At 47.0% G+C, this 16,195-nt stretch overlaps 2 protein-coding genes across 3 annotated transcripts; one reads left to right on the top strand and one right to left on the bottom strand.

The window, feature by feature from the left end:
- The first annotated feature begins 111 nt into the window (after positions 1-111).
- PMPCA (peptidase, mitochondrial processing subunit alpha) lies at positions 112-5,102 on the top strand. Its single transcript, XM_080355857.1, has 13 exons — positions 112-184; positions 259-461; positions 550-629; positions 898-980; positions 1,253-1,347; positions 1,506-1,606; positions 2,012-2,275; positions 2,471-2,563; positions 2,826-2,944; positions 3,423-3,513; positions 3,625-3,687; positions 3,917-4,061; positions 4,333-5,102. Exons 1-13 carry the CDS (start codon positions 132-134, stop codon positions 4,500-4,502), a joined length of 1,560 nt encoding a protein of 519 aa, XP_080211983.1. The 5' UTR covers positions 112-131; the 3' UTR covers positions 4,503-5,102.
- INPP5E (inositol polyphosphate-5-phosphatase E) lies at positions 1,729-14,954 on the bottom strand. 2 transcript variants are annotated; one of them, XR_013923011.1, is made up of 12 exons: positions 14,786-14,954; positions 12,990-14,048; positions 11,741-11,864; positions 11,149-11,246; positions 10,353-10,477; positions 10,094-10,213; positions 9,617-9,724; positions 9,049-9,210; positions 8,364-8,479; positions 7,873-8,009; positions 6,501-6,787; positions 1,729-1,934 (listed from the first exon to the last, which is right to left on the bottom strand). XR_013923011.1 is itself a non-coding variant. In XM_080355851.1 (11 exons), the coding sequence occupies exons 2-11, from the start codon at positions 13,835-13,837 to the stop codon at positions 6,655-6,657; spliced, it is 1,971 nt and encodes a 656-aa protein (XP_080211977.1). In that variant the 5' UTR covers positions 13,838-14,048; positions 14,786-14,954; the 3' UTR covers positions 5,453-6,654. The 2 variants fall into 2 exon arrangements, 1 of the variants encoding a protein (XP_080211977.1); XM_080355851.1 differs by lacking the exon at positions 1,729-1,934 and having other exon boundaries at positions 5,453-6,787.
- Positions 14,955-16,195: the final 1,241 nt, after the last annotated feature.

The raw sequence follows: 16,195 nt of genomic DNA, 5'->3' as shown, positions 1-16,195 counted from the left end.
ACCCTCACCCAATCACGTCCTTCCCTGAGTCCCGCCCCTTTCCCCGCCTACCAATCCCGGGTCCCCGCCGCTGCGCAGTGCCGCCCGCCCCGCCCACGCGTGACCGCGCCGACGCTCCCGGTGACGGCAAGATGGCGGCCGCCATGGCGTGGCTGCGGCGCGGCGCCTGGGGCCCGGCCCGGCGGTGAGCGGGGGACACGGGGAGGGACGCGGCTCCGGTCCCAGCCGCGGGGGAGGTGCTGACGGCGGCTCCCGTAGGTGCGGGCTGGCGGCCGGTCGGAGCTACAGCGGCGGCGGCGCCTACCCCAGCGTGTCGCTGAGCTGCCCGCTGCCCGGCGTGCCCAAGGCGGTGTTCGCGGCGGCCGAGGGCCGGGAGCAGTTCGAGACGCGGGTGACGGTGCTGGAGAACGGGCTGCGCGTCGCCTCGCAGAAGAAATTCGGGCAGTTCTGCACCGTGGGCCGTGAGTACCGGAGCCCGGTACCGGGGAGGGCCGGCGGTGACACCTGGGGGGTGGGACTCACCCTGAGCTCTGCTCCTTTTCACACCAGTTCTTATAAATTCGGGATCAAGACACGAAGCGAAATACCTCAGCGGCATCTCGCACTTCTTGGAGAAGCTGGCGTTCTCCGTGAGTACCGTTCGCACCGTGTGAGACACCGTAAATCTGCACGGCAGCGGGGGGTCTGAGCTGCTTGAATAGACGCCGATGGCATTCCTGATTAATTATTGCGATCATAACTGTATTTTGAAAGCGCTGCTTTCACCTGCAGCGTTAAGGAGTATTTAGTGAACCATTTGGCTTAAAGATTGTAGAAGATCCTTGTTCTGGGCTACGCTGAAGGGTTATAAACAGTTATGGTTTTATTGATTACTAACGCTGGTATTTTCCTTCTCAGTCCACAGCTCAGTTTGGCAGCAAAGACGAGATTCTGCTCACGTTAGAGAAGCACGGGGGCATTTGTGACTGCCAGGCATCGAGGTATGACGCCCTCTGTGCTCTGTTATCTGAGGGCTTCTAACACTGACAGGAGGTTGAGCTGCTGTTTGAGGTGTGTGACAGTCAAAGCCACTTTTTCCTTCTAAACAGCAGAAATCCATTTGTGGCAACTGCACAGAAATGAACTGAAAGGGTTATAAAACTTCTGTTTCCTTTTGAAAGTATTTAGTGATTGCGGTTGAGCAGCTTTACCTGTGAATTCGTGATGCACGTTCATTGAACGCTCTTAGACATGATTTCTGTCTGTGTTGCAGGGACACCATCATGTACGCGGTTTCTGCTGACGCCAAAGGCCTGGACACAGTGGTCAACTTGCTGGCTGATGTTGCGCTGCAGCCCAGGTTCTCAGGTCTGGGAACACAAGTCTCTGTCCCAAAAAAGCCTCCCCATGCACGGCTTGCTAGATTTCAGAATTCTTCATTAGGTCGTGCTCATCAAGAAGTTATTTTGTAGCAATCGGGTATTTTGCGTGGTGGTGGTTACCTCTGGCTCTGTCTCTTATTCTAGATGAGGAGATTGAGATGACGCGAATGGCGATACGATTTGAGCTTGAAGACTTGAATATGAGACCTGATCCCGAGCCGCTCCTCACGGAGATGATCCACGCGGTAAAACACTGGGCAGTCTACGTTGTGTGCAGTCCCCTGTACGAGACGCGCTGCATTCTCTTCCTTGGTTTTTCCTGAACTTCAGGGTTTATTTTAGACTATTCTGAAAACCAATTTTTCTGTTATTCAATTAGATTTCAGTGGTGAGAGGGAGAATTTTGCTGTCACTCCACTTCAAAATCCTACACAAGATTTTAACCTAAACTAAAACTATCTATAACTTCTCTTTGTTGACACGGGTGACAACATGTTGTTGAGTGATGCTGACGTTAGTGAAATAACACTCGGCCTTTCCTCTCTTACGTGTCTCAAACAGGGAGGCATAATTCTAGAACAGAAAGAAAAGGTTTAAATGAGGGGGGGTGATGTAATATTTGTTACTTTAATGCATCTGTTTCCTTTTAGGCAGCGTACAGAGACAACACAGTTGGACTGAACAGGTTCTGCCCAGTGGAAAATACAGACAAAATCGATCGGGAAGTCCTGCACTCGTACCTGCGCAACTACTACACGCCGGACAGGATGGTGCTCGCCGGGGTGGGGATCGAGCACGAGCATCTGGTGGAGTGTGCGAGGAAACACCTGCTGGGCGTGGAGCCCGTGTGGGGCAGTGGGCAGAGCAAGGACGTGGACAGATCGGTGGCTCAGTACACGGGAGGCATCATCAAGGTAAAAGGGAGGTGGAGGTGGCAGATTTGGAGTTGAACTGATTTCTCCGTAGGCTTTGTTCTTCTAAAATCACACGCTGTTCTTGAGTATGAGCCAAAACTGGCCATGACAGCCGTTACTTCTATTGGGAATGTATCAGGTTGGATACAACAGAGGTAAAAATCAGTCCTAATAATTTGTCCGCCCTTCCCACAGGTTGAAAAAGATATGTCAGATGTGAGTCTGGGCCCTACTCCCATCCCAGAGCTCACCCACATCATGATTGGCTTAGAAAGCTGCTCATTTTTAGTAAGTATTAACCTAAAATCCTTTGGTTTGAGTGCCCTGTACTCGAAGAATCCCAGAATACCGTCTCACGCTGTAAATGTCGGCACTTTTGCTGCTGATGCTGAACATACAGCCAAGCAGCTTTTTCCCTGTTTGGTGAAGACACTGAACTTTCTGCTCTTCTCATGCCTTGTTTCTTCCCGACTCATTTTCTCCCTCTTTACTGATCCCAGCCCCTCAAAAGCTCTGCTGTTAGCTGGCTGAATTTCTTGTTGTGATTCAGGAGGAAGATTTCATTCCCTTTGCCGTCCTGAACATGATGATGGGAGGCGGTGGCTCTTTTTCAGCTGGAGGGCCTGGCAAGGGCATGTTCACCCGGCTGTATCTCAATGTGCTCAACAGGTTTGTTTGCCTTTCTGTTGAAGGGACAGCAGAAACAGTCGTTAGCAGGTTCATGTGGAAGGCTTCATCTTCTGAAAGCCAGCACCCCCAGGTTTCACATCTGCCTGTTCTCCTTGAAACCTGTGGGACTGATTTATTTTTTGAGAGGGTGAAAGTGAAGGGCAGAAGTGACCAGGAATCCTGTCTTCCTCTACTAGACCAATCCATCCTTTAATCAGGGGATATTAACAATATTAATTAATTGGCTCTAGGTACCAGCTCTGTCTTGCTCTGGGGTTGGTCTCGAGGATGCAAGCGAAGGGAAGGGAGTAGATGGCACATGCAGAAATTGTCAGAGGCAAAGGATTAACGATTCTCATTGGTAACGCTGAGAATCCTGAAAATGCACTAGGAGAGGGGACTCATGGTCCGTGCTTGTTAAATTTTTACATTTAAATTATGTTTTTGAAATTTGTAAATACTGTTTGTATACTCGCAGGCACCACTGGATGTATAACGCGACCTCTTACCACCACAGTTACGAGGATACAGGTCTTCTGTGTATACACGCCAGTGCAGACCCAAAACAGGTAAATAGTCCTGTATTCAAAGACAGGTGTCCTTCAAAAGTAATCACACCACTTCTTACCAGACGGAATAAGCATTGCTCTGATCTCCTTCCAATCACCTGTTTTTCCCAGGTTCGAGAGATGGTGGAAATCATCACAAGAGAATTCATTCTAATGGCAGGAGCCGTAGGGGAGGTGAGCAGCTTAACTTTGGTCTTTGAGCTGAAATATCACATTGCACTGGCCTGGCTAGAATGAAACTTTGTAGATAAGTATGTGAAGTATTTCTGTAAAAGAACATAGTAATTTTAGCCGCACATTCACAAAGAGGAAGGTGCTTCCAGAACTCTTGTGGTCTCTGGTATTAGAGAGCAGCAGCCAGGCTCTTTTTGAACATCTCTTTGTATTTACTGCTCGTTTACAGGTCGAGCTTGAGCGAGCGAAGACGCAGCTAAAGTCCATGCTCATGATGAACCTTGAGTCTCGGCCAGTTATCTTTGAAGATGTGGGAAGGCAAGTGTTGGCAACAAACACAAGGAAGCTGCCTCACGAGCTCTGTGCCCTCATCAGTGAGTAGATGATGCTTTTCCTGGCCTTGACTGAACCGTAGGTACAATCGCGGGTAGGGGGAGCAGCTTAGAACACTCCAAACTCATCTCAGTTGCTTGCAAGCTAGCACAAAGCTTATTTTTGTCAGAAAGAAGGAATAAACCAGCATGGTGGAGAAGGTCTAGAGTTTGGTTTTCTGAGCACGGCATCTGACTCAGCGTCATCATAAAGACGCTTTGCGCTATTTAGAATGTAGTTGTCGCAACTCTGGCTTATTTTTTTTCCCTGCAGGTCAGGTGAAATCTGCTGATATCAAGAGAGTGGTCACGAAGATGCTTCATAAGAAACCAGCTGTGGCTGCACTGGGTGACTTGACGGATTTGCCCACTTACGAACACATCCAGGCAGCACTTTCCAGTAAGGACGGGCGGCTCCCTCGGAAGTACCGGCTCTTCCGATAAAGACTTGCTTCTTTTTTAAGGAAAGTAGACTGACGGTGTAACTTAAGTTTCTGGGGAGCTCATCTACAGAGATACTATGCATAATGCTCCATGGACACTGTCTCTAGAATGAACGCGATCCTGTTCTTCAGGTTTTTCACTTGCAAGTAAACTATGCTAAAGAATAAAAGCTCTTTTACTCCAGAGTTGGTACACAAATGGGAAATTATTAAAGGAGTTGCTGCTGCTGCACCTTGAACTCGTACCTGCTTTCTCCAAGTTGTCGCGATCAACAAAACCACAACATTTAGAAAGCTCGTGATCTTGAAAGTGACTGACCCTGCATTACACAAAGAGCCATCAAACTAAGTACCATGTGTCTGACATGCTGAAGAAATGGAGACCCAAAAGAGAGGAATAAAACATTTGATTTCTATAATCCCCTAACATACAGGCTTCCAAATGTAGACAGTTGCATTGCAGCACCTCACTGGCTAGATGTGTATTGTACAGAGTGATCAGACTGGGAGCAGAACGCTGTGAGGCAGCTGTTACCGGCTTTATCCCCAAACCTTCCCTCATGCAACTGGAAGTCAACCTGTTGCATTGCTTCTTCTGGAACCCACGGTATGGATCTCCTATCCAGTTGTGTATGTTTGTAAGAAAATAAATGAGACCTCTAAGTGAGTGGAACAAGTAGTAAGAGTTCTGAAATTCAGCAGCTAGGGGCTAGGTGTCTTGAATTGGCAGGTGAAACGTGCTTAGTTTGTTCAATGCAAATGATCCCAAAGGAATCTGCCCTGCTTTGCCAGCTGAAGACAAACAGCTCAGGTCCCCCAAACTGTTAGCAAGCGTCACACAGTCAAAGAACTCCAGTTCTGACAACCCTGCAACAAGAGCTCGTTCTCATTTAAGGTATTGCATTAATATGTTTTTATTCCTTTAAAAAGAAAGGAAATACCTGATGGCTACAGACAGGTCAGTGCCTTAAATGTTCGTACCGCAGAACAGAAGCTCTGTCTCGGACAGGTTGCATAGTTAGCAGCGCTTCCTCCAAATTTGCACGGTGTTTTATGTACTGAGGTGATTAATGATCCACCTGATCTGTGCCCATAAAGTATTAGCTGGACTTGCACTTCACCAGTGCCACACTGGCCCATGTAGCACATTTAGCCTTAAGACAACACTACTTCAAAAATAGCAACTTATTCACAGTTCACTGAATTGGAAAAATAAAAAACCAAAAGGAATTAACTGTCATCAGAGATAATGGAACTGCGTTGATCTGACTTGTGCAGGTTCTCTGCACGCTGCCCTCGTTTACTCACTTGACCTCTCCATCACTTTGCTGAAGCATCACACAGTAGCTGTACTCAGACCATTATTTGCACCTTGAGTGTCCTCAAGGACACCAAGTGTTTATCCCCCTGGGGAGGGCAAGTGAGTCAAGGAAGGGATTGTTTCAAGCAGTCTCAACAGCCATATACATGGTGCGAGCGATTGAGATTTACCCCCTCAGTAACAGAAGGCCTATAGAATAATTATTGAAAGGCAATGTTTCTACACATCAAATGTACAGTAGTACATTAGTAGTACATTCACACAGGTCCTGCTGTTGAGGACCAAAAAAGCCCAACACAGGAGCACCATCCTTACACAAAACTGCCCAAGTCCCCCTAACTGGTCCCTGTTATGCATTTTACAGAATAACCGTACACTTAACTACAGATAAGGAGAAAAAAATCCAACCTCACAATGTATGTAAGCTAAGCAGTCAACCCGAACAGACAAATGAGTGTTTCCACCTTTCTGCAGGCTTTTCTTAGGTCCCCTGGCCCACTCATGCCAGTTCCAGAAGCTGTGCCCTCTGTGTGGAGTCATCTTAGAACCAAGACACTGCATCTGGTCGCTTCCAAAGACAGTACGGTTAAAGATAAATCGGTCACATCTGTTGGGATGGATGTCCTAAATAACTGACTCCATTTTCTCCAGCAAAAGTACTTGAGCTACAAGGATTACCTCATGCAAATGAATCCAGGATGAGGTTTAAGACATTCTTCACAAGCCACAGTAACTGCCAGAGGTGCTTAAGCACACGATTCCCTGCAGAGTTTGTTGAGCCTGAAATCCTCTTTCTGGGCACCTCTAACACAAGCACTGCAGAGTTCTCAGCTCAGGAAATGCTACATATGCTGCTGGATCTTTGGTCCTTTTGCTCTTGCCGTTTCTGAAGTTCCCTTGTAATCCGCCTCTTTATTCCGATTAAATAGAGATCTCTGTCAAACTGCCCCGCAGCGAGCGGAATGCTGCAACACAAACACAAGCGATTAGATCAGAGCACAACACTCTTCTTGTTTGCCCAACATTTCCCAACTAGTTCATAAAACAAAGGCCAGAAACCTGATTTTTACTTCCTTAAGGCATTCAGCTACTGCTGTGGGAGAAAACAGATTAAACAAAGTCCTTCCACAGCAACAAACTAAGGGTTTTCACAATACCTTTAAATGAAGAAAATGGTTGTAAAAGGCAAACATACTTTCAATTTAAGCACAATCATGTCTGCACTTGTAAGGGACATACATGGAGGACATTCTTTATGACCCTAAACTAAAACAACTATAAAAATTGTAAAGCTAAAGTAGCGTACTGTTAACTCGGAGTATTTTCTAGTAGGTTTCATGCACAACAGCTCTTACTGTGGTCTGTTCTAGAGGCCAGAAGGAAACTCTAGCAGCTCAGCCTCACAGACTCTGCAATACTTCTATTTAATGGGTATTTAATACCCATAAACAAACAAACAAAATACAATTCTAATTGCACTGCTGATCAAGTGCTTGGAGAAATCACTGTTTTCTAAATACTTGGGTCTTGAAATCCCTGACACTGCTACTCATAGAAAAGAGACTTAACCAAATTTGCTAAGGAGTTCTACTGGCACGACAGCCCACAATGGGACATTAAAAACCATGGAGGATCTCAAAATACTCCACAGACGTACAGCGATGTTGAAATGCAGCTACCACTGGGGAGGAAAACCAGCAATGATCCCAAAAGGGAAAGGAACAGAAGAAGGAAAACCTGCGCTGATAGGAAAAACTGAGGGCTGTATCTCAGATAAAACACAGATTTACAGTCCACTGCAGTGGACTCCGTTTATCTCCCTCAGGAGGATTAAGGGACCTAGCAGCAGGGATTTCAGATGTCAGCGCAAGGTTTAAGCGCTCTTACCGCCCTGAGCACTGAGAGCACATATTGGGTAAAAACCAAACAGGCTGCAGGGATCTACATGGGATTAACTGTGTGTCAGGGACTCTCCTGGGAGGACAAACCCCCCAGCAGGAGCCACTGGAGCCACGTGCAGTCATACAGAGCGGCGTAACGAGGTACTAACTTGTCTCTGCCAGGCCTCACTTTGACACGAAACAAGGCAAACACAGGCCGATGGTCTGACGTTTTGATCACAGGACAAGACGAGTACTTGACGGCGTGGATGTCATCCTTGTACCGACTGCGGTACACAACTCGGTCCTGAGAGGCAGAGAGAGGGGACACTGAGCGTTAACTCCTTTGCACGTCCACCCTGGAAAGAAGCACCAGTTCACAACAGACAAATCCATTCATTTACCGCACTCCACGGAGTGAAATTAAGTGTCCTGTTCTTGAAGAACTAGCGGCCTGTACTGAACTCTCCGTGCGCTCACAGCTTCAACAATCCTTTCTTCCAAACCAGTTCTACATGTCCTGTTGCCCTTATGCAACAGATCTCAGCACGACTGTATCTCCCACAGACCAGCCGTGGCAAGGGAGCTTTGTCACGTAGGTGAGAACCCCTGTTGGAGGCAGGTAAGAGGCTGAGCGTGCTGCCTCAAAACCATCCCTTACCGTGTAGGATGGAGTCCTCTGCTTGGAAGTGGTGTCATAGCTGTCCTTTCCTATGTCAAACTTGTAAGAAGGACGGAAATGAATGTCGGCCTCCTGGAACCCTTTAAAAATAGACCCTGGAAGGGGAGAACAGCATGAACAACAAATTTCTCCTTCACAAGAACGTGGCACACTTTCTGCCATTATTCAACACCGCCTAACTAATGCTGGCTTGGAACTGCAGTCACGTACATACGTGACTATAAAAACCTGGGCTTGGGCTCCGGAAAAGGAGCAAGCTCAAGTTCTTACATACCGAGGATAAAAAACAGCCTGTGGCTATTTAATTAGTGGCTATTTAAACAAAAAACATTTGTTGGATGCACCTCCCCTTCCATTGAAGCTCATGATGCTTTACAAATGCAGGTTATTCACATCTAAATGCCCCAGACCCTGATGTCCAGTTTTCAGAGGAACGGGATGAAACTGAGCAGTAAGAGATGACACTATATATAGCAAAATGCTACAGCAAAATGTCCCTTGTGCAGACTGCCTCTGCATCGGACAACTGCTGACTTCCATTTTTAGGGAACTTAACAGCAGAAATCAGTGATGATCTCTAGGAAACAGGGGTTTGGCTGTAATTATTTCTATGCATAGATATCTCTGCTCCTGGCAGCCTGGGAGAAAAGCAGCTGTCGCTCACCCCTGCTCATTTCACTGATGAGCTGGTCGTACGCCAGCAGCTTGGACACGTCTGTTTCTGGGTTCTGGTTCAAGATGGAATCCACAGTCTCGCGATCCTTATTTAGCCGGAAGTTGAAGTCACCAAACCAGAACACCTCATCAAACCGAGTTGTGACATCACCTGCAAATTCAAGCCAGAAATGTCAGTATAAAGGGAAACGTCCTGAAAACTTCTGAAGGAAAAAAACCAAATTCCAAACGTTTCTTCCCTGAATCTCCTTTTGACTTTTGAGGGAAATTAAAGGATATGATGTAGCTAAAGGCGCATTAAAATGAAACTCAATTCTTTTGAAGTGAGAGCTGCATGATGCATGGCTTACTGAGAGTGCTGCTAGATTTGTTCAAGGAACAGGCATAAACTATTTTTACTACCAGGAGATATAGTACTTAAACATGTTGTCTGCCTGTGACCATCAAAAAGTGTGGTAATAAGAAACAGTGATAATATTTGGCAAACAATACACTGACCTGTGGATATGAAAACTGAAATAATATTCTTTAAGTTTTGAAATAAAGTTATTTCTTACTAGAACTGGATCGATACGGGTTTGTGTCTGGAACATTCTTGGGAAGTGTAAGGGCTTGAATGGTTTTATTGTAGTCCAGTTTCCTCTCATTCACCTTACTGTCCCCAGCTGAAAGACAGAAATCCCGTTACTGCCAATGACACATCGCTGCCATTCAATTACCATTTTTGGTTAAAACAGAAGCTTCCAAATGACATCAAACACATCCCACATGTAAACTGTAACACTCTGACCCAGGGAGCACACAGACTGAAAAATAATGACAGAAAGTGTGGAAAAAGAGATACAATTGTGCAGAGTTCATTTCTGCTTTTCTAAACCAAATTCTTTTGTAAGGGAAAGTTCTCCGCCCTTATTGTCCTTAGCTCAGCAACCCTGCGCTTTGACTTCAGTCTGACCTGCTCCTCTATCCCCCTGCAGTATTTTTTCCCTCCTCCCTCAATGAAGACACTTCTAACGAGATTGTAAAGGTCTCACATGTGAAGTGGGAGGTGATGAAGAGAAAGGAGGTCCCAAAAAACGTGAAGGAGATTCCCAGCGCTCCCTTGGTTTTGATCTGAGATACGATTCGAGTTGTCACCGTGGCATACTCCACTTCTGGAAGGAGAAAAAGAACCCGTTTTTACGGAAGAGCCTCTAGAGACGATGAGCAGGAAAATCAGGAGAGAAGGACAAGATGCCCGATGGCAGCGGCCCTGGTACCTCCCCGCTCTTCAGCTCCTTCTGGACCACACACCTGAGCAGAACCAGATGAGGTCCCTCCGGATGAAAACCGACATGTACAGCACCCCGTGAGCAGCGGAGTAGAGCATGACGTAGTGGGGACCCAGCGTCTCTTGCAGGCGGATCTCCCACTCTCTTCTGCAGGAGAGAACAACAGCTGGATCACAAGGACAGCACGAGAGACAATAACCAGGAGAGGAAATCAGCGTCGTGAGAACAGAGCAATCCCTCTGATAAAGAACAGCAAACAAGCATAAGCGAAACCTCCGCTGCCTCGTCAGTCTGGCGTGGAACTCCACACATAGCATGCAGCAGGTTCTACATGTTGGTGAGAGAATTACAGCACCAAGTAGCTCACAAATCTGAGGAAAAGAGAATCCCACTGGGAGATTCCCTAAAGAAGCAGAGTCTGACATGAGGCTTCAACCTGCTCTTCCAGGGCCACTCAGACAGACTAGAAATTTGCAGCAATGTCCTGTAATGAGCACATTGCTGCTCACGCTCACAAGCAGCCCCCGGGGGAGGTCACCGCCTCCCACATCTACGGTAAGATGCCCACAGAAATCAGCCCAGAGTTTTGCTATTTGCTCTCCTAACAACACGACCAAGCTCTGTATTTACAGGTTTTTATGACATTTTCCTCTAAAACCTATTTCCCCTGGTGCTCACACAATGGATTTCAGACTCTTACTGAATGAGTTGTTTATTGAAAATATTAAGGATATGATGGAGACTATTTCCAGACTAATTAAAAACAAAGTAATTAGTTAACAATAAAATATGACGGTTCTTTACATTGTTTTTGCTACCTGTCTGGACAGCCTTCTTGAACCCCAATGACATACATGTCCTGGGCATAGTCAGCTTCTGTGGGTAATAAGAAATCGTCTAGATTCATTGGAAGTTCCTATTATTAAAAAAAAATTAAAAAGAAAAAAGATATAATAGCAGTATTAGCTATGCAAAGGTTTCCTAGAAAAGTATTAGAAAAGCTACAAATTCCACAGCATATGCAAACAATTCAGGCTCCGAAAAATACATTAAGTGATAACACTGAAAATTCTCCTTCCCAAGGGCAGATTTCAACTGCTGCTGCTCCAGCAGTAACTGAGATTCCACAGCTCAGCCGTGTGGGCCAGTTACGTGATGTTTCTAACTTCTTCACTTTTTACCAAGCTCACGGGCTGTGTATGGAACAGCCCAGGGGTTGCTTGTGTCCAAGCGTATCTTCTTGGTCACCCGTTACAATCAGGCTTGAATTCTCAGAGCCTTGTAATTTGATAAAAACAATGAGCTCAGGTTGACAAGGACCATAGTATGAACAGAACAAAACCATCACACCAGCCCTGCAGTAAAGATGGGCTAACTGCCAAAAGACTTGTGGAGACTTTGTGCACATACCTTCTGACCCTGCATGTTCCAGGTGGCCACAAAAATACCAATATTCCGATCAGGGAAATATCTGCTGAGTTCTTCTGCTCCCAGTAAGGCACCGCTTGCCAGAAGGCTGCCTTCCAAATAGCTCCTGCGAACACAAGACCCATAAAAGAGCAGCTAAGGAATCAGCATGACAGCTGCAATTATCATTTGTAACGCTTGCACCTTGAGTTAATCCAAGATATACCTTTAGCTCAAGAAAATAGCATTTAGTCTTCAAATATTGTTCTGCTTGTCTAAAGTTCCATATGAAGTTCCAGCCCTTATAGAGACCTCATGGATCACATGCAGGAAAACAAAACTATTGTCATAAGGCAGACTTTTCAAAGCCAGGACATGAGTATGATGGCGAGACCAATGCCACACAGGTTCTGTGATGAGAAGACTGAAACCATCAAAAATCTTCAGTCTCCTGGCACCACAGACACAAAATGAAGAGACTGGTTTGATATTTGAGTATCTTGAGGAAGCTCAGTTGAATTAAAACATGAAAACAGATCCAGTATTCCCAGCATTCTGGCACCAAGTGGCCCCTAATCAATGATTCAAACCACATTCTTCCTTCAGTTCAGCTCATCAAATTAGCTTTCAACTAAATGATTTATTGAGTTTGAGGTCTAAAAGAATATCACATTTAAAAAGGACAGATCTGCTCCTCCAAAGAACACACCACTTCCAAAAGCAAGGGGTATTGGCAAAGGACTGCAAGTTGAATAAGCATTTTTAATCTTGCTTAAGCCCTACAAATAATGATGAGAGCATGATGCCCGGGAACACTGCACAACCCAGTGCTCCACCCAGCTGCTCACCTGACTCCAGTGGCTTTGCAGAGGGAACTGAAGGAAAACCCCTCATGACAAACGAGTAACAACCTATTTTGGGGCATTTACACCAGTTAGTAAAGCTTTAACAGTTTTTCCCAACTATTAGTAGGCACAGCTACTGTTTCTTAATTAAAAAAAAGGTTACTTAAGTATCACAAGCAAGCTGACAGCAAATCAAACTTGTATTTATGAAAAACAATACCCAGCTGAAAGGAGCGAATATAGAACATCTGTATTAATCTCTCCTCTTCAAACTGTCCTCAGCCTCCACAGCAGCTTAAACAACACAAAACCACCATTGTGCTTTACCGATGGGCTGGAAGTTCCCAGGGCAACTGTCTCCCTTCTAACACACCCCAAACTTTGCCACAAGAAACTGGGGGACGTACCTGCTTCGAACATCCTTGGAGCGAATGGGAGTGAGCAGACTGAACGTGGATTTCATGGAGTCTGTGGAGCAATTATCATAGACCATCCCATTGCCGTGTAGCCTGGTGTCGCTCAAGCTGCTGCTCACCCTCCCAAACTTGTGCTGAGAATAATATCGGTAATCCATGCAATCTGAGTCAATCCTATTAGCTGTCCTCAGGGTGTGAGAGGCCACATTCAGCTCCAGGGGTGGCAGAGGTCGAACCGGTGTTATTTGGGACAAGCGGGGTTTGCCGCTGGCAAACGCTTTCCCCCGCAGGAGCCCCCCAAAGGCACTGGAGATCTCGGAGGCTCGTTTGCCCAGGTCGGAGGTGCCTCCTCTGCTCTTCCCCACAGGACCGGCTTCCAAGGCATCCTGTGAGCTGTGCAAGGAATTCTGCGGGCAGCAGGGGCTCGCCCTGCCCCTGACCGGAGGGCTGAGGGACGCTTCCTGCAGAGAACCGTTGGAGGAACTTGTCTCGTTGGGATCAGTCAGACTTTCCTGACTCGTTCTAAACCGCCTCCACCTCCTCCAGCTTTTCTCATCCAGAGACGCAGCGCGTTCCAGCCGGGGTTTCCGAGGAGGCCTTGGGGTGAATGATTTAATTTTCATATTAGCTTTGAGCTCAGCCGGAAGAAGCTTTAAGGTTTCATTTAAAGAGGTGCCTACAGTTGGAGGATCTTCAAAGGTAAGCAGCCCGTTGTCACCGGCCTCCTTCTTGGCTGCTTTGCCAGCTTTTTTAGCGTGCAGGTCCTGTACCGCTCCACCCTCCGTGCTCGGGGTAGCACACACCCCGGAGTGCTGAGGAAATCCGTTTGGAGTGCTCATTCTCCCCCGTACCCAGCTACGGACACAGCTCCACAGGACGAGTTCCTCGCAGCATCGATTCCTTCCCTTACTTACTCCATAGATTCACAGAGCTTCAGCCAAGGCAGAGAGGCAGGGAAGCTGAAGATAACTCAGTCTGTAGCTGAGAGCGAAGGGCAGGTGTATGTGCAGGGAGATGCATTGTCTGCAATAATCCCAAGAGGTGGGATACCTGGATTTTCCCGAGGGAAATATAGAAAAAAATAAATGTTAAGCTGCAAAATGTGCCCATTAATCAGAAATCAAGCTCCTCACAGGACCTGCCTCTAGAACAATTCAAACCTTAACATGACCTTGTCAGAATACCAATGTTTTCTTCTTTTTATCAAGACCAGAGCAGCGAACTGACTTCCTAACTGCTGCGGGCACCATGGCTGCGTGCTGACTTCTTTAAGAAAAGCTTATGTGTGCTGTTAGTATGAAAGGAAATCAAAACTGCACATAAATCGTGGTTTGCTCTGCTTGCTGTGCAGTGAGTCACCAGCGCAACCGGCCCCCCCGGGCTGGTGCCAGAGGCCAAAAAAACCTCCAGTGATCTCAGGCCGGGAAATTTCCAGTGTTCTCAGCCTCCACCAGCATCTCACAGCGGGGAAATCGCCGCCACCTTCTCTTGTGCACCAACCTCCGGCCGAGAAAATATCCCAGGCGCAGTTTTAGGGAAGCGGGATTGGGGTTCCAGGCAAACTCGTACCCACGGGGGAAGCACCTTGTTACTCTGCAGTTACCACAACCCACACTTCCCCCTGCAGTGCCGCTCTCTGCAGCTCTGTACCGGGAGCACAAATCCTGTCATAGCCATTTCTGTACCTGAGGGACGGCCCTGCCGCCCCTCACACCCGCCTTCCCCGGCCCGAGCAGAGAACGGACCGGACTCCCCACAGGCCGCCCCCTCGCTGAGCGACCACCGACCTGCGGCTCCCGCTGCCGCCGCGGCGGAGGCTCCGCTGCGCTTGGCCTCGGCGGCTTTTCACCCGCTGCTGAGGGCTGGGACGCGGCTCCTTCCCCATGGGGCCTCGCAAAGGAAGGGCTGGAGCCGGCAGGGCTGGAGCCGGCGGCGGCCGCCCCGGCCCCGCTGTGCGGCCTCGGCCCGGCCGTGGCAACGGCGGCGCCGCTGGGCCCGCCCCGCGGACAGCGCCTGCGCCCCCTGGCGGCCGGAGGACCGAACCGCCGCCAGGGGGAGCAATCGATCAATCAATCAATCAATCAATCAATCAATCAATCAATCAATCAATCGCGTAAAGCCGCGACTCACGATCCCTTCGCTCAGAAGTCACCAGATTAAGGCGACAGTTCAAAGCGAGGCATTTTACACTTCCCAACAATTAAAATATTAGGTCCACAGCTTCAATTTCAAACACTGCAATAAAGACACTAAAGCACAGAAGGGTCCCTGCGCTCCTTCCTTAAACAAGATTATTTCCAAAGATACAGGAGAAATTCCTTGCCCAGCTTGCTAATGCAATAACCACAAGAAAAAGTAAAATGTGAAAGTGCTCCAGAGCGCAAAATATTTTATTTAAGAATTTACAGTGTCAAATGTTACACTTAGGAAAGATAAGGGGCTCCCCGCTCCGAGGAAGCCGCGGGGAAGGCGGTTGCTTGGCAGTCTCTACTGAAAGGAGAACAGAAGGGGCCGCCTGGCTGAACCAGAGCAAAGCCAAGTGTCTGACTGGGTTTCAATTATAGAAAAGTAAACGACACCGACTGCTGCTGATCACGGCTGGAATTGAGTATGGACCATTATGCAAAAGTTTCTAATCCCCCCAAACAGCGTTTTACTTCGGTTACATACAAACCTTTTAGGACAGACGTAAGGCTATCGAGATGTCAGAAAGGTGGTGTTATTTGGGGAAAGAAAAAAAAAAAACCACAATTGGGGACCAACACTGGAAATTTCACATTCACATTATTTCTATTCAGGGGCAGAAATTCAAGTAAAAGCAAATAATTTGGTGGTACATTCTAAATAAAACATGACCTAATGATTTAATAAATATTTAAAGTTTATTTCTCTCTTTGCAGATAATTCAGATTCATCAGTGAATATGAATGTTGCATATCATGGTTTTCAAGATTTCCTGTATTTAAAATCTTTACGTTTAAGTCCATCGGTAGAGGTCTAATCCGTCTACTTTTAGTACGTTTGAAATTCAGCTGTTAGCTAATCTAAGACCTTGGGCTTTTTTAGTAATGGAAATTCAAGAAGAGAGTATTATGCAGATTCTGGCACTCAACAGGAAGAAACTTAAACCACTTTCAAGCTGTTACCACCTTAATAATATGGTGCCAGCAGTTTGAGAGAAAGCAAGTAACTGTATT

This window comes from Nesoenas mayeri, assembly GCF_963082525.1.
Source record: "Nesoenas mayeri genome assembly, chromosome: 18".
In the NCBI taxonomy this organism is placed as follows: domain Eukaryota; kingdom Metazoa; phylum Chordata; class Aves; order Columbiformes; family Columbidae; genus Nesoenas; species Nesoenas mayeri.
Note: the sequence above shows the minus strand (reverse complement) of the source record. Positions and strands in the feature narration are given on the sequence as shown.

Bases quoted from the DNA above. Each gene is read 5' to 3' on its own strand.
- PMPCA (XM_080355857.1), top strand. From the start codon at position 132: ATGGCGGCCGCCATGGCGTGGCTGCGGCGCGGCGCCTGGGGCCCGGCC. The intron at 185-258 runs GTGAGCGGGGGA...CGGCTCCCGTAG, and splicing joins GCCTGGGGCCCGGCCCGGCG to GTGCGGGCTGGCGGCCGGTC. The intron at 981-1,252 runs GTATGACGCCCT...TCTGTGTTGCAG, and splicing joins TGTGACTGCCAGGCATCGAG to GGACACCATCATGTACGCGG.
- INPP5E (XM_080355851.1), bottom strand. From the start codon at position 13,837: ATGAGCACTCCAAACGGATTTCCTCAGCACTCCGGGGTGTGTGCTACC. The intron at 11,247-11,740 runs GTATGTGCACAA...TTTTAATAATAG, and splicing joins GGAACATGCAGGGTCAGAAG to GAACTTCCAATGAATCTAGA. The intron at 6,788-7,872 runs GTTAGTACCTCG...TTTGTGTTGCAG, and splicing joins GTGAGGCCTGGCAGAGACAA to CATTCCGCTCGCTGCGGGGC.